Source organism: Micromys minutus, assembly GCF_963924665.1.
Source record: "Micromys minutus genome assembly, chromosome: 2".
Taxonomy (NCBI): domain Eukaryota; kingdom Metazoa; phylum Chordata; class Mammalia; order Rodentia; family Muridae; genus Micromys; species Micromys minutus.
In genome coordinates this window covers 77,185,779-77,209,594 of record NC_137971.1, presented here as the reverse complement: position 1 = coordinate 77,209,594, position 23,816 = coordinate 77,185,779, and the positions used below count along the sequence as shown (strand labels likewise).

At 41.3% G+C, this 23,816-nt stretch overlaps 1 protein-coding gene across 2 annotated transcripts in view; it reads left to right on the top strand.

The window, feature by feature from the left end:
- LOC308416708 (acyl-coenzyme A synthetase ACSM2, mitochondrial) overlaps nt 1–5,480 on the top strand; it is a gene marked incomplete at both ends in the record, with an annotated part of 35,047 nt that extends 29,567 nt beyond the window's left edge. Inside the window, 4 exons of one of the 2 annotated variants that reach the window (XM_080911764.1) lie at nt 608–735; nt 844–943; nt 1,844–1,963; nt 5,376–5,480. In XM_080911764.1, the coding sequence (XP_080767890.1) occupies nt 608–735; nt 844–943; nt 1,844–1,963; nt 5,376–5,480 (453 nt within the window). Of the gene's footprint in view, nt 1–607; nt 736–828; nt 944–1,843; nt 1,964–5,375 lie in introns of both variants that reach the window. The other variant, XM_080911763.1, reaches the window with a different exon arrangement.
- Between the last annotated feature and the right edge of the window lie 18,336 nt (nt 5,481–23,816).

Here is a 23,816-nt window from a genome sequence, read left to right as displayed (position 1 = left end):
GGAAGATTCTAACCTCATTCCTGGACATCAACTTAAAGCCGTTGCTCCCATACCTAAGTGAGATATAAAAATATCTTACAGACAGTCAGTAGCCCTCAAGCCTCCTTAGGACTAATATGACAGAGGCTCATTAATAGAGGGGGCCCAGCCATGGTAGAAGTATGAGCATCAGGTGAGGCTTTGGAATTTTGTTGGCCAGTCTTTAGACCTTTCAAGTACAATGGAAGAGAAGTGGGGGAAAGCCATATGGAATCGATAGCTTTGGGTGGTATTATAGATGAAGAGAGGTTAGATTGTCTATGGAAGGGAAATTTTTAAATGGAGGGGGAATAACCTTAGAATATAAATAGATCAGTGAATATGTTAATATCATCTGTAAGATTTTGATTTAGGGGAGTTGGTGAGAGACTCTTAGTAGAATGACTGAAATAAATGTAGAGAAGATCCGGGTTGGCTGGGGAAACATAAGGTTGGTAAATGTGTGACAGCTTCACCATACAGCATACAGCTGCTCAGGTTGTAAACTAAAGTAACTATTCATAGAATTCCTGGGGCAAGGGAATTACACTCCGCAGACACAACAGTTCTCTATTTCTGTGCTCACTAGGATAATCCCAAGAAGACACAGGCTAATATTCGAGGAGACTTTTGGCTTCTGGGAGACAAGGCAATGAAGGATCCAGAAGGATATTTCCACTTCATAGGGCGGACAGACGATATCATTAATTCCAGTGGGTGAGCACAGTTTCTGGACCAGAATGGGTGTTCCATGTTTTTGTTCTGCCTGGTTCTCAGTCCGAGAGGCTGGGTGGCTCGTCTTTCCTGAAGGACACACTTTTACAGGTACCGGATCGGACCATCCGAGGTGGAGAATGCACTGATGGAACATCCTGCTGTGGTGGAAACAGCTGTGATCAGCAGCCCAGACCCTGTCAGAAGAGAGGTGACAGAGCAGTGGTCAAACATGGGAACAGTGTTGTTAGCTGGTTAAGAACACACTCAGACGCTGGATAGCTTGGGTTCAAATATTGGCCATACTGCCAATTCGCTGTATATGCACCGGGCTGCTTTAATCACTATTTCCTTTCTTTTTACCATTTGTGAGATGAGGGACAGTTGTGAGCGTAAATGTGCTATATATTTGCAGGATGCTAGGAACAAGGCTTAGCAGTATCTGTAAGGATCTGTTTCTTAACAAGAGTTAAAGAAGAGTGGTTTGGTCTAGAAGATGTAGCCCTTGAACCATGCAATGAATAAGGAAGACACCAGGGTTGTGGGATGGGGCAGAGCTTAGGATGTGCGTGGAGAAGGCTTAAGGCGGACAAGTGGATCCATATCCCAGTGCACTTCTGCAGGGCACAAGCTTGTTGATGTCATATGTCTGGCAGACAGAGGACATATGGCATGTAAGATAATGAGAGCCACTGGAGAGCAAAGAGGACCTTAGACCGAGATGAGTTATAGGTGGCTTTATTTCCTGTCCTGTGGATTAAATATAAAAATTTTATCTCATCTTACGGGTGGGTAAACTTTTGAAGAGATTAAACAAATCATTTAAAGTCTGGATTTTTAGTCTTGGTTTCCCTCCCAGCAATCTTTACTGCCCCTGGGGTAATGAGCTGAGCCTGGGAACTCTTATCTCATACAAACAAATAAGTCACTTGAGAACACATTGAACTGTTGGTGGTTCTTACCCACGACCCATGTTTTCCTTTCCCTTGATTCTGATATTTGGATGAATGCAGGCATTTGGTTGTGGTAGTTATAGTGGGTATCTTGATATTGATTTTGATCAAGAGATGAATAGGTACCTGATTCCTATTAGTTGCCATTCTTGCTGTAGGTGGTGAAGGCATTTGTGGTCCTAGCCCCTGAGTTCTTGTCCCATGACCGAGACCAACTCATCAAGATGCTTCAGGAGCATGTGAAGTTAGTTACAGCATACTACAAGTACCCCAGGAAGGTAAGGCTACCACCCATGCCCCCTAGACTCGCAAAAGAACATCTGTTCTATTTCTCTTCCTTGGCATGAGGACAAGGCCTCTAATTTACATGTCCTCTCTGCAGTGACCAAAATCTCTCCAAAAACAATTCTACAATTATCTTGGTACATGAAGAATGGCCCCAGCCTTTGGCTTATTCTGAATTAAAAGCCAATTGATTTCGTGGAAGTTTCAGTAATTTCTAACCTCTACTTGAAGCCTGTACTGTGACGGCTTTGCAAAAATCCTCAGAACTATACAAAGTTCAATTGGAATGATAGAAATATAACTTAAAATTTGCTGCTTGCATGATTGACAAGTCCATGAGTTAGCACAAGTCCACAACCTTCTTCATAGTTAATTCTAGGAATGTGTATGATGTAGTTAGAGATTTCTGTCTCATTTCTCCACTTTCCTTCTTCCGTATTGGCCTCATTTGTTGAAATATTCTTCCTCTGAGCTGCCATCTAATCCAAATATATATTCGTAGCAGTTTAGCAAGCTGCCATAAAGGAACTGCATGCATGTCCCCCAAAAACCAATGATGGACTTGAAATTGCTTCTTGCTTTTCTAATTTAGGTACCCACTATTAAACCATTCTATGCAACCAGGACAGTAGGGTGTCTTGATTGGTCAATTCTGAGTCATGTGGTCATTCCTACAGAAAATACAGGAAAGACGGGACAAAGTTATTTCGTATACTCAAAATGTGGCCTAAGTGAGGAATGGGAGGTTCTTTTGGGGGAAAATGGAAATGCTCCTAGCAGAAATGAGAGGACTGCAGAGGTTCCCCATGGCTTTTATTTTGGAGACTAAGGCAAGTACACTGCTGTGGTAGGAAGATTATGTCCACTCAACTTCTCATTCCTGCAAAAATGTACCTTAGAAACACTTCACAGAGGAAGTAGATATTTTTGTTCATGCTTTCAGAAGTTGTAATCCCTGGTCATCTGGCCCCTTTAGTTTTAGACATGTGACAAGGTAGAGATGTCATGGTGGAAGGGCATGGTAGAGAGAAGTTGTTGATCCTCCCTCCCCCCACCCTAGTAGTTAAGAAACAGAGCAATAGAGGGAGAGACTAGGGAAAAATGCCCTGGAAAGAACACCCACCTCCAAAGAGCTCACTGCCTTCTAACAATGCCACCAGGTTCTGAACTTGCCAGTGAATTAAACCATTGATGAAGTCAATGATCAAACCACAAATTCAAAGAGCCTCCTCTGAACACTTTATTAACCTTTAACATATGGGTTTCTGTAGATACTTCTTGTCCAAACTATAACAGACCTAGTTGTTAGATTATGTTCAAAATAAAGAGTTTGTACCAGTGAATGAGGAAAACATATTTTGAGGCTGGGATGAAAATGTAAAAAAAAAATGTTGAGCTTAGAGCTAATTCAGTTCTTCAATGTCTGGGGTGCACAATGTCTTAGTACAGGCTAACTGTCACCCTAAGAGTAGACCCTAGAAACTGACATTCATATCCAGGTGTTTTAAGTAAGTTCTGACCTGCATCTCTGGAGAAAGGAAGAATGACAAAAGACGGAGAGGAAACATTGAGTGAAGTAAACGTAGGCTGTGTTTTGGTCTCAGTAGGAACCCAGATAGGCCATGGGAAGCTCTAAAGACAGTCCAGAACTTTCCTGAGTTGGAGTGAGGAGAGGAAAGGGCAATTATAGCCTCATGTAGAACAGGCATGAAATCAGGTTGCTGTGGGAAGGGACATGACTCTGGCAGGACAGCAACCCTTAGCATGGGCAACCTAAAAGGGTGTTACACTCCTACACACACACCGCTTCCTTCAGAGGAATGCAACTGAATATCAGGGTCTACAGCCAGACTTCCATTCTCAAACCAAAAGGAGAGCAGCACAACACAGTCTTAGGAGTCACAGAAATCTACTTCTGCTAATTACTCTATATTCCCTGTGCTCCTGACTTTCCTCATCTGTAAAATGGGGATGAAAAATGCTGATGTTCCATTCTGTATGTGGAGGATGCAGTAATAAAACATTGCTGCTCCATGATTAATCAGGGAGTTTTTTTTTTTTTTTTTTTTTTTTTTTTTTTTTTTTGGAGATAACAGAGAGAAAATAGTGAGAGGCATCTTCGGTAGACTGCTATGGTTAGCTCTCTGGGACAGAGAGTGGAGCAGAGAGAAGAGACCAGAAGAAGAGCAGACTGACCGTTGCTAGGGCTATGTAAGCAGAGAGGATAGAAAAATTGATAGGAGAGTCCTGCCAGTTATAAGGGGTTAGGCTGCAGCCGGAGATGGGTAAGTTAGCTGGAACGGCCTGAGAACTAGCATGGGAATCTGATCTCTTGAGTCTTGTTTGAGTTAATAGAGAACTAGATGTGCTCTGGAGACAGGGGAGCTGGGAGGTGGGGGTTGGAATGAGGTGAATAGAAGCATTAGGCATTTAGAGAGTGGCTAGAACAGAGTAAATATTTAATAAGTGTTTTAAAGACATTAGATGAGGATGGAGAGAAGCCTTAGCAGACAAGAGCACTAGCTTCCCTACCAGGGGAATCTTAATTTGGTTTCCCATATCCACAAGGCCGTTTACAACCATCTGTAACTCCAGTTCCAGGGATATCCAATGCCTGCTTCTGATCCCTGCAGGTACTGCATGCACATGGTAGACATACACGCAGGCAAAACACCTATGTGCCTATAATAAAAAATAAATGTTCTTTTAAATTTTTAAGAAGGAAGCAAGACATGCAGTCATTCAGATGTGATGGGTTTTGAATTGCAAGTGGACATTTCTAAGATCAAGTGAGGGGGCCCAGTCATACCATATACATATTGAGTATCATTCAAATATTGGCCCTGGTCTTTTTAGAATCCCTAAGGTAGAATCCCTAAGGTTCTTTTCTCTTGCAGTGCCCTGGCTACAACCATGCCCAATTCCTCTGCCTCTTTTTCACCACAAGCAGAGTTGTTTTCTTTTTAGCAACAAACTGAGCTCTTTTTTGTGCCCATTCTTCCATCCCCTAAATATCCTCGGTGGCTAAATGGTAAACACTTTAGGGCAGTTGATCTTTGTTGCAGTTATTTAGCAAAGAGTGCCTTTCAAATGCCAAGGTACTCAGAAGGGACAATACTATTGTCCCTTTCTCCACAACAATCTAAAGACCTTAGCATACTTAATGGTTAATCTGAGCCTCACAGCAAAGCCAAGGGACCACCAGATCACTGCCATGTTCTAGCCAACTCCTTCCTGCCCTGATTTCTTGTGAGGGTTCTTAATACAAACAGAGCCAAGATAGAATAGCCCCAGCCTCCCTCCTCCTTCACCTGGACCCGCCAGCCTTAAGTGCTCACAGCAGCTCCTCTTAAAATTCCAATGCCACTGTGGTCACTGCCTATGTCAATCTGATTTTTACAACAGGTGGAGTTTGTCTTAGACCTGCCCAAGACCATCACAGGAAAAATTGAGCGAGCAAAACTTCGAGCCATGGAATGGAAAACATCAGAACAAGCCCAGGCCCAATGAGATCCCCAAGGCTCTCGCTGGGATTCTGTCTTCCCCCATCCTTTCCTGTGACTCCTTAGTCTTCATATGACATAAGATCTTTCATGCAAAGGCATGTGATTTTGGTCTTCGCTTGGCTATTGACACCGAACAATGACACACTTGAATCTAAAAGAAGAAAGAAAGAGGGACTAAGAGGTTCGCATGAGGAAAAAATAAAGTGAGAAAAGGCTAAAACAGCAAGGGAAAGAAACTGCCTATTCAAGTGGGTGGGAAGGGGGAGAAAGGAAAGGAAAAGAGAATGAGGAAAGAGGGAAAAAGTGAAGGAATTGGAGAGAAAGAAAGAAGGAGGGCTGTGTGGAAGGACACTAGTGTTTTCCCCACATTGCCTCAATTCTTGGGGACATCATGTTCAATGGAGAAAATGCCACTTACAGAATATGCCCAAGACTCTGTCCTACACTTGTCATAAGTCCTACACATGTCACGAGCCATCTTATTTCATCTGGGTGGCATCTTCACACTCAACTTCTGTACCCCAAAACATACCTCTTCCTGTAGCTCACATTTTTGTCATATATTTACTTCCTCAAGTCGATATTAAAATCATTTCAAAATCAAAATTCTGAAGGCATTCTTTGGGCAAGATGGGGGAGAGATATCTGCAGTAGCTTATGAACAGGGGGACCCTTAGAGGACTGATGGATGTTGCTATTGATGATAAACCACAGGCTCAGCTACCAGGGCAACCTGATCAGCAGATCTATGGTCATGAAGAGCTGCTGAAGGGGAAGAGCCTCACCTGCAACTGAGAGACAAGGAGTTAATGAATGTTCTTAGTAGAACTGGGCAATCCGGACATGAAAGGAGAGGTGAGCCAGTAAGTGTCTTTGCAGAGTACCCAGTGACAATAACAGAACACTATTTACCAAACCCTTGCCAGGAGCTAGTCACTCTCACTCTGACTCCGGCCATTGTCCTCAGTTTTACAGAGGAGGAAGCCAGAGATCAGATGATAATGCACAGTTCCACAATAGACAAGTCTCAGAGACAGGGTCTCTGTGTATAACACCTGTGCTTTGAGCAGCTTCCCTTGTCTCGTCAGTGTGTTTGCTTTGGCTACTACAGTCTGTACCAGTCAGAACTCTTCAGGCAAAAATAATGTCCCCACCTAACACTTCTTCCTCTTTCCCTCTTTCCCTCCCTCCCTCCCTCCCACCCCCTAAAGTATGAACACCCAATACTATGTTGTTTGAACTCCAGATGTTTGTGTTAAGAAAATTTAAGTTTTAGAGAGTTCATCTACAAGGTGTGTGCACATGTCACATTGTGCACATATTAGATGGCACAGGTTGGTGCTTTTACTTGGGTTGCACATTGGTTGGCATATCCTGAAAAAAAAAATGGGTGTGAAGATAGCATTGGCAAGAATAATAACCCATAAATTAGTCACTGAGGTTTGAAAATAAATCCTGGTCTGGGTCTTCCAGAACAAATATTTTAATTATGACTCATTGGGTTTCAAAGTTTATAAGCATATTAGACTTGAAAAGATATCCTGTTTCAAGATATGAGAAATTTCATGAACTGTCAACTAGAACTTATGGGGATATAGCCAGCAACAGGGAGGTCAAGGATGAAGGCAGCCACTCCATGCAGCTCCAAAGGAGATGATCACATCTGTCTCCTCTTACCACACGCCTGAGCATCCATATTTTACCTGCTCATTGGGAAATTTTAGGATGGTGTCATAACATGAGCTTTCCTCATTTCCCACCCTCTGACACTGTTACCTTCTACCTCCAGTGGCACTAACTTAAACTCTGGGGCTAGAGAAAAATCTCCGTTCAGCCAAAGTTTTCTCATAGTAGAGGGCACTGGGTGGTTTCAGTTGAGTAATACCATCTAACCTAAATACTAGTTATATGTGCCCCATACTCCTTTTTTGTTGATCCTGACAGATTATTCTTAATCTTCAGCCTACTATAATTATCCTATAGTGAGAATGCTTGTGTGTATGGATACATATTCATGCATATTCAGTTACATGCATGAGTGAAAGGCTGCATGCACATGAATATTGTATGTGAACGCCAAAGGAAAACCATGAGTGTCATTCTCATGAACATCTCCCATCTCCTTTGAGTAAGATTTCTCATGGGTCTGGAGATCACCAGTTAGGAGCAGAAATCCTCCTGTCTCTGTCTCTGCCTCCCTAGCACTGGGGTTACAAGAACATGCTACCACTATACTTTTCTGAGGTGTCTTTCCCACCTTGAGAATTACTTTTTCTATATTCCTCACACTGGGTTCAGCTCATGAGCCCTGCCTTGGGTATTGTGCATAGCAGAAGCCCTTTGCCTTTTAGAGGAATCTAGGCTTTCCCTCAGTTATGACCCTGACTCGCTTCACTCTGCTCCATTCTTCCTGACTCTGGCTTAGATGAAGTTCCCCCAGGAGCCTGTACCTTTAAAGGAGGCTGGTGTGCTGTGACTGTGACATCCCAGCTCTTGTCTTTCCCATCATCCTTCTGTCCTTTTTAGTTTTCTACATTTAATATCCTGACAGTGACTTTTCAAAAGGAAGTATATCAACCAGAACCCACCCTCAACATGCACAGCCTGTCATGTTTATACACTGTGGCATAACAAATTGACCTCAAATGGTGCCATTTAAAACAATCGTATCATTATGCTTACAAATTCTATGGGCTGGGAATTTGAAAGAAGAATAGGAGTAGTAGAATAAACACACACACACACACACACACACACACACATATCCATGCTCCAATACATCTAGGACCTTTAGTTGAAGAACTTGGGAGTTGGAAGAATTTGACTGATGGGATAAGTTTATATTTTCACTGAACTTTACCAGGCCTTCTTACCTAGGATAAGAGGAGCTCATGAAAGTAGATCCCTTGTGGTGGGATTAGTGACTTTATGAGAAAAGTGGTCAAGAGAGGGGTCATTCTGTCGAGGCCCATGCAAGATGAACAGCAAATAGCTTTAGAACTCATGGAATGTGGCCCACTGGTTAGCACAATCACAATGGGTGTGCCTTGGAGAGGCACTACATGTCCTGAGTATACTTCATGCTGTTATAGAGATCACTCTGACCCTGTGGACATCATGTCATCCCTTAATCTATGAGTTGTATGAAAACTCTAAGGAGGTTTCCAGAACCTCAGTGGGCAGTGTCATTGGCATTCACAATAATTGTTCTTGACCTTTTTCAAGCATTACTGATCGAGCAAATTAATGACAGTTACCACCCTTAAAAAGAATTTGGAGATGTTTACATGTAAGGTTAAGATGTTTTTACTAGTGGCTTTGACTTAGGAAATCTTGGGGAACAATGTCAAGTTTAGAAAGGCATATGCTTGATAACAGAGTGAAGGACTTCTTGAGGTCAGGGAACAAGAATAATGGCAACCGTCTAGTATTAGCTGGCTTGTCTCTCTTGCTAAATCTGGGCTGGTGATCAAAGTGGTGCTTAATTTTTTGTACCTATTTTTGTCCCCAGCTTCCTGGTATGATTTAATAAAAAAAATTGTTAATGTGTAAACCCTGAGGTTTTAAAGTAGAATTGACTAAATATTTTTTAAATAAGAGTTTAGATTTGTGATTCTTGGAAGATTTTATATAATTAATTTTTAAGATAAATAATAAAATAATCGATTCTGTTTTTGTAACTGCAAATTGAAGCCTGCCAGTAAGACAAACTGTTTGAGAAAATTACTTTGTTTGCTTATACTTAGTTAATTTATAACAAGTTGCTTGGTTATGGGTTCTTGGGAATAATTTAGTTTTTCACCCATAATATGTAGAACATGTGAGGAAATTGAGGAATATGTTGTTTTTTCATTTTACTAAATGTATTCTCATTGTAATTATTCACTTAAAAAATAGGATGTAACCACATTGTGGTTTTTATACAACTTGAAATATTTTCCTACAGATATATAAGCTGTGGGATTAAAATTAAGTTTTTGAAGCTTTCTTTATTCACCGTGTGTGTGTGTGTGTGTGTGTGTGTGTGTGTGTGTGTGTGTCTGTCTGTCTGTCTGTCTGTCTGTCTGTCTTTTTGCCTCCCATTTTCACCAGCCTCAGAGAGTTTTGTTGGCCCCCAGAGAGCTTTTCAATGTTCCCAAGGAGTCTTTGTCCAGCCCAAAAGAATCAATTTTTGTTCCCTCAGAAAAAATCTAATGGGTAATCAATCACTAACTCCACATCCCTCCTCAGTTTACCTGTCATGTCAGAGTTGGCTTCCAAATCATTCTCTCCCCATCAGGTGAAGACACAATAAGAAAAGATCTGTCAACATGATACAAAAGCATCACTGGAAACCAACTATTTACCACCTTGATCTTGGACTTCCCAGACTCCACAACTGTGAATAAAAAGTGTCTGGTATTCAAATTGTCTAATATTGTGTACTATGGCCTAAGTGACTGATACATTCAGGAGTCATCTAGAGGACCCTCACTCACATGGAACCTGATTGGGCTGGAATGAAAAAGAGAGGTCTTTTTACATGGCTGGAATTCCTCACAATATGGTAATCTTGGATTTTATACCAACATAAGTATACTGGCTGATTTTGTGTCAATTTGACACCAGCTAGAGTAATCTGAGAAGGAGCTTCAGTTGAGGAAATGGATACATGAAATCCAACTGTAAGGCATTTTTTTTCAATTAGTGATCAATTGGGAAGGTCCAGCTCATTGTGGTTGGGGCCAAAAGTGGACTGGTGGTTCCCAATTCTATAAAAAGTAACAGGCTAAGCAAGCCACGGAGAGCAAGCCAGTAAGCAGCACCCATCCATGACCTTCATCAGCTCCTGCCTCCAGCAGTGTTCCTGCTTGAGTTTCTGTCCTAACTTTTTTTTAATGATGAACAGTAGTAACATTAATATATTTATTGCCTGAATAATCCCCTTTCTCTCCAACTTGTTTAATGGTCAGGGAGTTTTGTAACAGCAATAACAACTTTAACTAAGACAATAGGCAATTAAGATTAAGTCATGGTTGGGTTATTGTTCATTGACTAAGCATTTACATTGCAAGACCTGAGTTAAATTCCCAGGCACTACATAAAATAAAAACTCAACATGCTAGCACTGAACAAGGCAGAGATAGGCAAACCCTTAGGATTTATTGATTTATTGATTGGTAACCAGCCTAATGTACTTGCCAACTTCAATGAGATACCTTATCTTTCTTTAAAATGATTGCCAGCACCTGACAACAGTAAATGTTCTTTTCTGGCTTCTGAAGAAATGTGCACAAGATTAAAACACCCTTTAAAATCTATCCTCAAAAGCAACATAAGCATCCACGTACTAACATTGTCCCAGATTCTAGAAGAAGGAACAGAAATTCTACCTCTTCATGGGAAGTAAGTCAAAGAGTTAGTCACTTTATAAAGCTATTAATACTGCAACCTTTCAGTAGCACAGCCATGTTCCAAGGCAACATATTAGTCAGGGTTCTCTAGAGTCACAGAACTTAGGCAATGACTAACAAGCTGCAGTCCAACTAATCCAACAATGGCCAGCTGTGAACTGAAAGTCCAAGAATCTAGAAGTTTCTCAGTCCTGTGAGGCTATGTATCTCAACTGATCTTCTGTATAAGTGCAAAGATGGAAGAAATAGGTCCCAATGGTTGTTCTGGTAAAGTGAGTATGCAGATGAAAAAAGAACAATCCCTTTCCTCCTCCACTGTCTTCGCATAGGCCTCCAGGAGGTATGGCCCAGATTAGAGAGATGCCTCAAGATAAGGATTAAAGATGTATGTCAATCCAGATCAAAGGCATGTGTCATCCCACCTCAAGATCAGGAGCAAAAGTATTTTCTTCCTGCCTCAAGATCCAGATCACAGGTGAGCCCTCCATTTCTGGATTGCAGTTCACTCCAGATATAGTCAAGTTGACAACCAACAGTAGCTATCACAGGCAGTAATTTCTAAATCTGTGTTTAGGGGAACGTTTCTCCACAAATCAGCCACACGATCTCATGGAATGCACAGCCATCTTATGTCACTGAGGTAGTGACATCATTGAAGAAAAGATTTGGAAGCTTGGAGAGCTGGAGTAGACAGAAAGGGATGTCAAGGAAGAGAGGTTAAAGAAGAGAGAAAAACTATTCTTAATGTCTTCGGTTGTTAGGGCTTAGTTATTAAACTTGAGTTAAAGTATCCTGATTACAGTGTCCTTGCTGAATTTATATAAAGAACACCCCTAGCATTTGACAGTGGTTGCTTTATCCTAATTTTTCTGAGGTATGCCATCACTCAGTCTGCTTTTAGGTGTGCACTTTGACAGCAACACAGATCAAGGCTATAATTTGCCTTTCTACTAATGATCCATTTAGTAAAATAAGAATAAGTGCTACAAAGAGTGTGAGAGAAACAACTCAAACTGCTAAGAGTCTGAGGGAAGCAGGGCCAGTAAAGGAGGTTTGCTTCTCCCACCCCATTGAATTTCTCTGCTTTGGAGCATGCTAATTTAGCAGCCATCTATACCTCTCTCCCAAAGTTACCACAGGGGCCAGTACAGCCAACAGTCAGACAATTAAACCACCTTAGAAAGTATCCCTGACACTCAAGGTGATAATATGCTCTTGCACTGTTCCCACATACAAAGTATGAGACTTCTTCCTCTGGGTAAAAGAGACAATCATCACTACTGTGGGAGAGAGTATACCACATCTGACCCAGTCCCCAAGTCACTGGAAAATCACATCAGTAAAACCTTTGTACTGGGGATAGAGAGATAACATGGCAGTTAAGAGCATATGGTTCTAGCTCAGAGAATCTGGATTTGGTTCTCAGCACCCATCCAGCAGCTCACAACCAATCCTAACTCCAATTCCTCAATTATGTGTGTGGTGCACAGGCATACATGCCGGCAAAACATTTATACACATGAAATAGAATTCCACCTCCTCTCAAGAGTACAATCCTATATAGCTCCAGCTCTCAATGTGAGGGTCTCCCAGGGCTGCCAGTACCCAAGCTGCAACATTTTGTCCAGACTTGATCCCAGCACTTGCTAAGAGGAGAACTCAGGAATCAGATCCTCAGAGAAGGTAAATCATTTCATTAGAGACTGTGTTACCTAAGAACCATTGTCACCTTGTACGGTGACTGAGGAGGTCACCGTACCACATGTTAAGGAGTTTGCGCTTGTTCTAAAGAGTAATGTCATTAAAGTAGTTAATGCGAAGCTAAAGTTCAATTGACTGCATTTTTTAAGTTATCTTGCTGACTGAGGGGAAATTGTGTTAAAGAGGAAATCAGGATGTGTTTAGAGAAACGTCTCAGTAGATTTTGATGAATTAATGACTAAGTAATGGAGATGGGGCTAGAGGGAAGGGAATGCTGAAGGGTAACTTCTGGGGTTTTTAATCCAGCAAGCTGGGGTCTATGCATTTAGCACTTGCTGAGCAAGATGGATTTGGGGGTAGGAGTAATCAGTGATCATGCTCATTCTGGCTAACAGTTAGTGGCTAAATATTAATGTCTAGTATATCTAACATTAATATGTAACACTGATTTGTTAGTCAGATAGTTAAGCTAAAACTCAGAGAGAGATCAAGACTTTGAATGTAGTTCAGGTAATTATCAATCCAGGATAAAACTGAGATGAGTGAGTGAGAGGGACCACAGGTTACTAAGGACAGGTTCTTGAAGAGACATAACATTGGGGAGGGAGAACCCAACAACCTTGAGGAGAAAGAAGGCCAGTGCAGAGGCAGAAAGAAAAAGGAGAACAATCCTAAAAGATCTGCCAAGCACCACTATGAACAGCCACAGCAGGAACTGAAGCGAGACCATTTGGTGATAGAACATTTGGATACCTGTTTCCCTCACCCGACCAGCATGAATCGGAGCACTGATAATTGTTTGCTGAGCCATGACACATAAAAGGATAGAGCAGATCTTGCCATCTACACTTTCCAAATATGAATGAAAAATAGAGTGCAGTTGGACGGTGGTGGTGCATGCCTAAAACCCTTGTCTTGAAAAACAGAACAAAAACAAACAGAAAAGAAAAAGAAAGAAAGAGAGAGGGAGGGAGGCAGGGAGGGAAATAACATGTGTGAGAGAGAAAGGTTAAAGATTCAAGATTGTAGCCTATGAAAGAGGAAGGGGCTTGAGCAGTGTGACAAACTCTTATGTAGTCTGCCCAACAATCTGCTACCCACCTCCACCCATTGCTATACAAGCCTGGTTAGAATCGCAGTGAGAGCCCAGTCCTAGGACAGAAGCTGTGACGGAAGCAACATCATCTGCCTCCAGCCAGTTGGAAGCTTCACTTTGTTCAGCGTAGGTTTTCTCCGATAGACTCTACTGTTGTCATTCAGCAGCTCTCACTGCCCCCTCTCCTCAGGAGGTTACAGATTTCTGCTTCTGTAACATCAAACAATTGTCTTATCCACAGAAATGCACGTGAACACGGTGACAGCAGGTTTCAGCATGCCTAGCCTGGTTTGACTTGATCTGTAGCCATCTGCCATCCTGATAAAGAGAGCAAATGCTAGAGAAGCACTGTGATCTGAACCAAAGCCTTGACAGAGTAACCGGGAGCTACCCCCTGCCCAGAACTGGCAGTTCCAAGGAAACAAAATGTATGTTGATTTAACTTCCTGAGATTTGGAAGTTTTTTTTAAATACAGTGTTACCATAGCAATGGACAGCTAGTGAAAATAAAATCTCTCTCTTAGCAAAACTAGCCTTAAACACTTGGCAGCAAACTATGACCCAACAGGATTTACTAATGCCTATAATGTGTTTTCATAGCATTTAGTTTTGTTTGACTTGGCACTTAAAACTCATATTAAAGTTGAATTAATACCACTTTTATTGGAGATTTTGGGAAACAGTCGATGCTGAAGTACCCCCTCAAGCTATCTGTAGCACTGAAAAAGAACAGAGGTAGTGTAAAGCAATAAGCAAGAGCACCAGGCACCAAGCAAGCACCAAGAACTAAGCAGCAAGCAACCATCAAGAAGTGATACAAAGGTGAGCTGTCTGAGCCAAAGTATGAGAAATAATTAAGTCAAAATATGTCAAGCTGATTAATGAGGGAAAGAGAGTCAACAGGTCCTATAGGGCAGGGCTGGTGGTGTCGCCTTACCTAAAGGAAGCAGGTGGGGCCCTTCGGAAAAGTCACTCACTTTCCTAGCTGAAGGTAGTGAGTCTCGGGCTTCTTGTTCTTTTACCACAAAGCGTACACTGCTCACCTGGACCCTCTGTTTCCTCATCTGTGAAGAGCAAGTTACTGCACAGGTTCAGGTAAGCAAGTCGGGGGGAGTAAATGTCCGAGAGATAAATGTGCAAGGGAAAGGCAAGGGAAAGCATGAAGCTTCCTCACCCCTCCTTTTTTTTTAACAACTTTATTTTACAAAACAAAGATAAATGTACAGATTTTAAGCATTTGTTGCATAAAATTATACAATACATTTTTGTCAGTACTTTTTTTTTTAAAGGTTTGATAGTGTAATAAAGATCCCACCAGTAACAATGAGCATAAAGTACATGTAAAACAAGATGCAACCTGGAAATAGTCAAAGTTTTCTTGGTGTGTAAAGATTTTTTTTTTAACAATGAGCAGACAGTACATGTAATAAAGTGTACAACCCGGAATTTGTCAATGTGTTCTTGGTGGGAAAGGATTGAGCATGACTATTTTTTTTGTTTTGTTTTCTTTTGTATTGTTTTCTTTATTTCTTAGACTTCATACAGTCTGTGAGTTGTTTCTGGGGCAGTGGGAGCCTCTGGGGTTAGCATCCCACTATCAGTGACTGCATATTATGTCTGTTCTTTTGTGACTGGGTTATCTCACTCAGGATGATATTCTCTAGATGCAGCCATTTTCTTAAGAATTTGGTTAAGTCATTGTTTCTGGTGGCTGAGTAGTATTCCATTGTGTAAATGTACCACAATTTTTGTATCCATTCATCTTCTGAAGGACATCTGGGTTCTTTCCAGCTTCTGGCTATTATAAATAGAGCTGCTATGAACATTGTGGTGCATATATCTTTGTTGTGTACTAAGGTGTCTCTGGGGTATATGCCAGAAGTGGAATAGCTGGGTCTTCAGGTAGTATTATGTCCAATTTTCTGACGTATCGCCAAACTGATTTCCAGAGTGGTTGTATTAGTTTACAACCCCACCAACAGTGGAGAAGTGTTCCTCTTTCTCCGCAACCTCGCCAGCATCTGTTGTCATCTGAGTTTTGGATCTTGGCCAATCTGACTGGTGTGAAGTGGAATCTCAGGGTTGTTTTGATTTGCATTTCCCTGATGGCTAAGGATGTCGAGCACTTCCTCAGATATTTCTCAGCCATTCGATATTCCTCAACCGAGAACGTTTTGTTTAGCTCTGTACCCCATTTTTCAATAGGGTTATTTGATTCTCTGGTGTCTAGCTTTTTGAGTTCATTGTATACCTTGGATATTAGGCCTCTATCTGATGTGGAGTTGGTAAAGATCTTTTCCCATTCTGTTGGTTGCCGTTTTGTTTTCTTGACAATGTCCTTAGCCTTACAGAAACTTTGCAATCCCATTAAGTCCCATTTGTTAATCTTTGACCTTAGAGCTTGAGCCATTGGTGTTTTGTTCAGAAAATTTTCTCTTGTGCCTATGTGTTCTAAGGCTATCCCTAGTTTCTCATCTAATAGTTTCAGTGTATCTGGTTTAATGTGGAGATCTTTAATCCACTTACACTTGAGCTTTGTACAAGGAGATAAGAAAGGGTCTATTTTCATTATTTTGCATGCTGAGTGCCAGTTGGACCAGCACCATTTGTTGAATAGGCTGTCCTTTTTCCATTGAATGTTTACAGCTTGTTTGTCAAAAATCAGGTGACCATATACATGAGGGCTCATTTCTGGATCTTCTATTCTATTCCATTGATCCACATGCCTATTTCTGTACCAGTACCAAGCAGTTTTCAGCACAATGGCCTTGTAATATAGCTTGAGGTCAGGGATAGTGATTCCCGCAGATGTTTTCTTGTTGTTGAGGATGGATTTTGCTATTCTAGATCTTATGTTATTCCATATGAAATTGCACATTGATCTTTCCAATTCCATGAAGAACTGGGTTAGAATTTTGATGGGGATTGCATTGAATCTGTAGATTGCTTTTGGTAGGACGGCCATTTTTAAAATGTTGATCTTTCCAATCCATGACCATGGGAGATCTTTCCATTTTCATGATCCTTCTCAATTTCCTTCTTTAGAGGTTTGAAGTTCTCATCGTACAGGTCCTTCACTTGCTTAGTTAGAGTCACACCAAGGTATTTCATAGTTTTTGTGACAATTGTGAAGGGTACCTTTTCCCTAATTTCTTTCTCCACATGTTTGTCCTTTGAGTACAGGAAGGCTACTGATTTGTTTGAGTTAATTTTATATCCAGCCACTTTGCTGAACTTGTTTATCAGCTGTAGGAGTTCTCTGGTGGAATTTGTGGGGTCACTTAAGTACACTATCATGTCATCGGCAAAGAGTGATGTTTTTATCTCTTCCTTTCTGATTTGTATCCCCTTGATCTCCTTTTGCTGTCTAATTGCTCCAGCCAGGACATCCAGTACTATGTTGAATAGGTAGGGGGAGAGTGGGTAGCCTTGTAGAGTCCCTGATTTTAGTGGGATTGCTTCAAGTTTTCCACCGTTAAGATTGATGTTGGCTGTTGGTTTGCTGTATATTGCTTTTATTATGTTTCAGTATGCACCTTGAATTCCTGTTCTTTCCAGGACTTTTAACATGAAGGGGTGTTGAATTTTGTCAAATGCTTTCTCAGCATCTAGTGAGATGACCATGTGATTTTGTTCTTTGAGTTTGTTTATATGGTCGATTACGTTGATGGATTTCCCTATATTAAACCATCCCTGCATCCCAGGGATAAAGCCTACTTGGTCATGATGAATAATCGTTTTGATGTGTTCTTGGATTCGGTTTGCAAGGATTTTGTTGAATATTTTTGCATCAATGTTCATAAGTGAGATTGGTCTGAAGTTCTCTTTCCTTGTAGGGTCTTTGTGTGGTTTAGGTACGAGGGTTATTGTAGCCTCAAAAAATGAGTTAGGTAGTATTCCATCTGATTCTATCTTTTGGAATAGTTTGGAGAGTATTGGTGTTATATCTCCAATAAATGTCTGATAAAATTCTGCACTGAACCCGTCTGGACCTGGGCTTTTTTTGGTTGGGAGGTTTTTGATGACTTCTTCTATTTCTTTATGTGTTATAGGGTTATTTAGATGGTTTACTTTGTCCTGGTTTAACTTTAGGAACTTGTATCTGTCTAGGAATTCGTCCATTTCCTCCAGATTTTCCAATTTTGTGGAGTATAAGTTTTTGTAGTAGGATCTGATGATTTCTTGAATTTCCTCAGTTTCAGTTGTTATGTCTCCACTTTCCTTTCTGATTTTGTTAATTTGTATACTCTCTCTTTGCCCTCTAGTTAGTCTGGCTAGGGGTTTATCAATCTTGTTGATTTTCTCAAAGAACCAACTCTTGGTTTTGTTGATTTTTTCAATGGTTCTTTTTGTTTCTATTTGGTCTATTTCTGCCCTAATTTTGATTATTTCTTGCCGTCTACTCTTCTTGGGTATATCTGCTTCCTTTTGTTCTAGGGCTTTTAGCTGTGCTGTCAGGTTGCTGATGTAAGCTCTCTCCAGTTTCTTTCGGAAGCACTTAGGGCTATGAGTTTTCCTCTCAGTACTGCTTTCATTGCATCCCATAGGTTTGGGTATGTTGTGTTTTCATTTTCGTTGAATTCTAGAAAATCCTTAATTTCTTTCTTTATTTCTTCTTTGACCCTGCTATCGTTTAACAGAGCGTTGTTTAGTTTCCATGTGTATGTGGGCATTTTGTTTCCTTTGTTGTTGTTAAAGACCAGCTGTAGAGCATGTTGATCTGAGAGGATGCATGGGAGTATTTCAATCTTCTTATATTGATTGAGGATTGTTCTGTGTCCAATTATGTGGTCAATTTTCGAGAAGGTGCCATGGGGTGGTGAGAAGGTGTATTCTTTTACTTTAGGATGATATGTTCTGAATATATCTATTAATTCTAGTTGGTTCAAAGTCTCTGCTAGTTTTGCAGTGTCCTTGTTCAGTTTCTGTTTCCATGATTTGTCCATTGGTGAGAGTGGGGTATTAAAGTCTCCCACTATTATTGTGTGGGGTGAAATGTATTTTTTGAGCTTTAGTAGGGTTTCTTTTATGAATGTGGGTGCTTTTTTTATTTGGAGCATATATGTTAAGGATTGAGAGTTCCTCCTGACAGATTTCCCCAGTAATGAGTAAAAAGTGTCCTTCCTTATCTTTTTTGATAACTTTTGTTTGGAAATTTACTTTATTCGATATTAGAATAGGCACTCCAACTTGCTTCTTGGGGCTGTTTGCTTGGAAGTTTTTTTCCCACCCTTTTACTCTGAGATAGTGTCTGTCTTTGTCTCTGAGATGATTTTCCTGTATGCAGCAAAAGGCTAAATTTTGTTTATGTATCCAGTCTGATAGCCTATGTCTCTTTATTGGGGAGTTGAGTCCATTTGTGTTAATAGATATCAAGGAATAGTTGTTTCTGTTTCCTGCTATTATTGCTTTTGTGGGTTGAGTTATGTCTGTGTCTTTTTCTTCTTTTAGTTTTCTTGTTTAGGAGTTTTCTTTTTTTTACTAGGCTGTATTTTCCCTCATTGTATTGGGTTTTCCAACTATAATTCATTGTAGTGCTGGGTTTGTGGTCAGATATTGTGTAAATTTTGATTTGTCTTGAAATATCTTCATCTCTCCATCTATGGTGATTGATAGTTTTGCTGGGTACAGCAGCTTGGGCTGGCATTTGTGCTCTCTTAGGGTGTGCATGATGTCTGTCTAGGCTCTTCTAGCTTTCATAGTCTCTGTTGATAAATCGGTTATGATTCTTATTGGCCTGCCTTTATATGTTACCTGACCTTTTTCCCTTACTGCTTTTAGTATTCTTTCTTTGCTTTGGGCACTTGGTGTTTTGACTATTATGTGTCGGGAGGTATTTCTTTTCTGGTCCAACCTATTTGGAGTTCTGAAGGCTTCTTTTATGCTCGTGGTCATCTCATTCTGGAGGGTAGGGAAGTTTTCTTCTATGATTTTGTTGAAGATATTTACTGTGCCTTTTAGTTGATACTCTTCTCCCTCTTCTATTCCTATTATCCTTAGGTTCGGTCTTCTCATTTTGTCCTGGATTTCTTGGACATTTTGGGTTAGGAGCTTTTTGTTTTTTGCTTCTTCTCTGGCTGTTTTGTCCATGTTTACAATGTTGTCTTCTGCCCCCGAGATTCTCTCTTCCATCTCTTGTAATCTATTGGAAATGCTTGCTTCTGTGACTTCTGATTTCTTTTTTAGGTGTTCTACCTCTAGGGTTATCTCTTTTAGTGTTTTCTTTATTGTGTCAATTTCCGTTTTAAATTCCCTCTTCCATTCCTTCATCTCTTTGGTTCTGTTTTCCTCTAGTTCTTTGAATGTTTTTCTTGTTTCCTCTTTAAAAGCTTCTGAATCTTTTTGCTTTTCCTCCCGTTCTTGTTTAATTATCTCTATCAGCATCTTGAGGTATGATTTCAGGTCTGCGTCTTCTTTTTCTGGAGTGTTTGGCATTCCAATGTTTGCTGTTATGGGATAGCTGGGTTCTGGTGTTGCCAGGTTGTCTTGGTTTCCCTGGGATATACTCTTTCGCTTTCCTCTTGCCATTTTGTTTTCAGTGATATGTTCTCGCCTTTCCCTTGTATCTTGTCTGTGTCCCTGGATCTCCACTGGTCCAGGTGGCAGATGGGCCAAGCCCTGTTCTATGCCTCAGAGTCGCCGGGTGGGAACAGAAGTTCCAAAGTTGTGTTCCTGGTACCTGGATCAGGCAGGGCAGGGCGGGGGGTGAGCTTTCTGTGCGCACTCTGCAGAGATCTCTCTGCTCCCTGGCTGCCTAGATCTCCTACTCACCAGTTTTTCAACCTTTAGGAGCTCCGGCTCCAGGTGACAGATGGGCCGGGCTCTGTTCTGTGCCCTGAAGTCGCCCCCGGGTGGGTGGAAACAGAAGTTCCAAAGTTGTGTTCCTGGTTCCTGGATCAGGCAGGGCAGGGCGGGGGGTGAGCTTTCTGTGCGCACTCTGCAGAGATCTCTCTGCTCCCTGGCTGCCTAGATCTCCTACTCACCAGTTTTTCAACCTTTAGGAGCTCCGGCTCCAGGTGACAGATGGGCCGGGCTCTGTTCTGTGCCCTGAAGTCGCCCCCGGGTGGGTGGAAACAGAAGTTCCAAAGTTGTGTTCCTGGTTCCTGGATCAGGCAGGGCAGGGCGGGGGGTGCGCTTTCTGTGCGCACTCCGCAGAGATCTCTCTGCTCCCTGGCTGCCCAGATCTCCTACTCACCAGTTTTTCAACCTTTAGGAGCTCCGGGTCCAGGTGGCAGATGGGCCGGGCTCTGTTCTCACCCCTCCTAATGTGGGAACACTATATGTGACATATTTGCCATGGAGATGCTCCCAGAGGACAGAGCACTCTTCTCAAAGCAGTGTGGTTGTTCTATCACTTACTAGCCTTTGCAAATATATCATAATGAAGAATGTTTCAGAAGCTAGAGTAATGTGTTAAGCCATTGCCCACTGTGAGCTCTCCCCACCTAAAACCAGTATTCATTGTATCAACAGGAAGGTGAATCTGGAGGGGTCCAGTTGGTAGGAGGCAGAATTGGTCTTCTTCCTCCTTAGTGGGACACACTATCCATGAGCTCCCTACTGGCGCTCCCTCTGGCCTCTAAGAAAGCTCATTATTTCTTTGTTCCCTGGAAACCAGGTGGAATAAGGTTCCAGAAAACCCCATATACTTAAAGACCAGTTCTGTGCTGTTCCAGGATTAATCTACGAATAGTGAGAGTAAATAGTATAAAGGCAGAAATTTCTAGAAATTGATCATTTTTTTTTCTCAATTTTATAGTCTACCTTGACTTGCTTGTCTAGTTTACATGAGCCTGCTGGTTTACAAGTTCTCCATCAGACAAAGATCTCAGTTGTCCAGGGCAGGAGTATGTCTGATTCAGGTTACCTGCCTTATTGCTGTTGCTAGGTTCTCAGGCAGAACCTAGGCTAATCCAGAGGGAAAGGCAGAGAGGTTCAAGGACATTGATTAACAGCTAGTCTGGTGACCAGGTGGCACTCAAGCCCTCTATTTTATTTATTCAGCTGCCAATATTGTTGTTGTTGTTGTTGTTGTTGTTCTGTGCTTTGAGAGGACTGTTTAACAAATAAGGTTGCTAATATGGCTCAGCCCCTAAAAGTGCTTACTGGGTAAGCCTAATAGCAATCCCCGGAGACCACATAAAATCTGCCTGGGGTATAGAAATGTAATTCCAGGACTCTTGCTAAAAGATGCTGTTATGCCCAGATTGTAATAACCAAAAATTCTTCTAATTAATGGATGGGTACTTCATCCACCCTGGAGTCAGGAAGTCTTCCTGACACTCACGGTTGTGACCCTCCAGCACATCTGCTCTTAACTACCCTTTGTCACTTATATAGATACCGAAAGGCTTTTTAAAAAATGAAAGCAAGAAAAGACACAAAAAAATACACAAAGACACAGACACTTAACCACGGGTGCCAGACCCTCCAGGTCAGGAGTCCTGGAAGTCTGGGAGTTGCTGGCAAACATACCAAATGTTGCGCCCAGATTGCAAAAAAAAAAAAAAAAAAAAAAAAAAAAAAAAAAACCAGACACCACCAGGAACCACAGCTCTGATGCAAGCACTTGAGAGTCTTTATTTAAGTTTGAGCTTGGGCCACAAACCTTCCTGATGGAGCAGGACAGAGAGTGACCCCCAGTCTAGATGAAGGAGGGTTATAAAGAGAAAAAAGCACAAGTGGGGCTTTCAAGCCTTGATGTTACATGATTAGATAAATGGTTAAAGGAATGTTAACCTTTAAACTGACAATGCTTCTTCAAACCACAAGGAGAGAATATGCATCAAAAAAGGAGCATCTTGACCTGGGAAAGACTTACGTTTTCTTAGCCCACTCTTGTAGTCAGCTCTCTGCAGCTACTGTGTCTATTTGGCTACTGTCAGGGACATTTCATGGTTTTTCATAGACATCAAGGGTGGGTGCCATATCACTCCAAGGACAGCAGCTGAAAATACAGTCAGAGGACAAGATGGGATCTGTCCTGTTGCCCTTTGTCTCTTCAGTGTGAAAGAGGATATCCCTGAAACTCACCAGCCCGCTATCCTGCAGTACATTGCTTAGCAGAAACAAGAGAGAACCTGCCTAAGTGATGGGAAAATGATAACCAAGACTGGGGAGCTGCCCTATGACATCCACAAGTATATAGTGACATGCACCTGAGTATGGGGGGAGCACTAATAACAAATTCAAACTTTTATTCAAAATAAAGCTTCTTTTACCCATTAAATTTGAACCATAGGTATTAGAGTTACCAAGAGAAACAGACAATAGAAGATTAAGGAAGAATTAATAAATAGTGGCATCTTACTGTGTTTCAAGGGATGAGTATGACAGTGACTTTAGTTTCTCATCTTAACAAACTGGTTTCATGCATTTGTACAGGTTTCTTGTCTCTAACACTCACACCCAATTCTACCACCATCCCTACCCTTTGGGAGGCCACTTAGGAGGCCACTGATGCTCTGATGGGTCACTGCAAAACATTGAAATAGGTTCCATTCCCTGATGTGTTCATATTGATCAACTAAAATGAAGGCTTCTTTACCCAGTATGAATGATTTCTTAAACACAGATATAGGCAGATACAAGAAAATACCATGTGGACATGAAGATGAATATTCATCAGCTGAGAGGGGCCTGGGACTGAGTCTAACCTCACAGCCTCAGAACGAACCACCCATGCCAATACCTGCTTCATGTGACTAACCTTCAGAACTGTTAGGCAATGCATCCTATACTTTAAGCCTTTTAACCTGTGTCTTTCTGTTATAACACACTTAAATCAGCATATGAAGGCTGGGAGAACAACCAAGGAGACTGAGAGGTATAATATAGAAACCAGAATTTGCAACAATGGCCACTCTCCATCTGTAAGCCATTGAGAGGTTTGGGTTTAGTTAAGTTTATATTTAGTATTGGATTCACTTTGAAACTTTACAGTGTTGTTGGAATCATAACTGATAAATTTATATATTGTGTATGTAAAGGGTATATATAATATATTTTAATACAGATATACACTGTGTGTGTGTGTGTGTTTGTGTGTGTGTGTGTGTGTGTGTGTGTGTGTGTTGTGACATTTCAGATCTATTCCCTTTCCTTGGATGTGTCAGTTGGGCTAAACTGGCTGTAAATATGTAAGTTCATT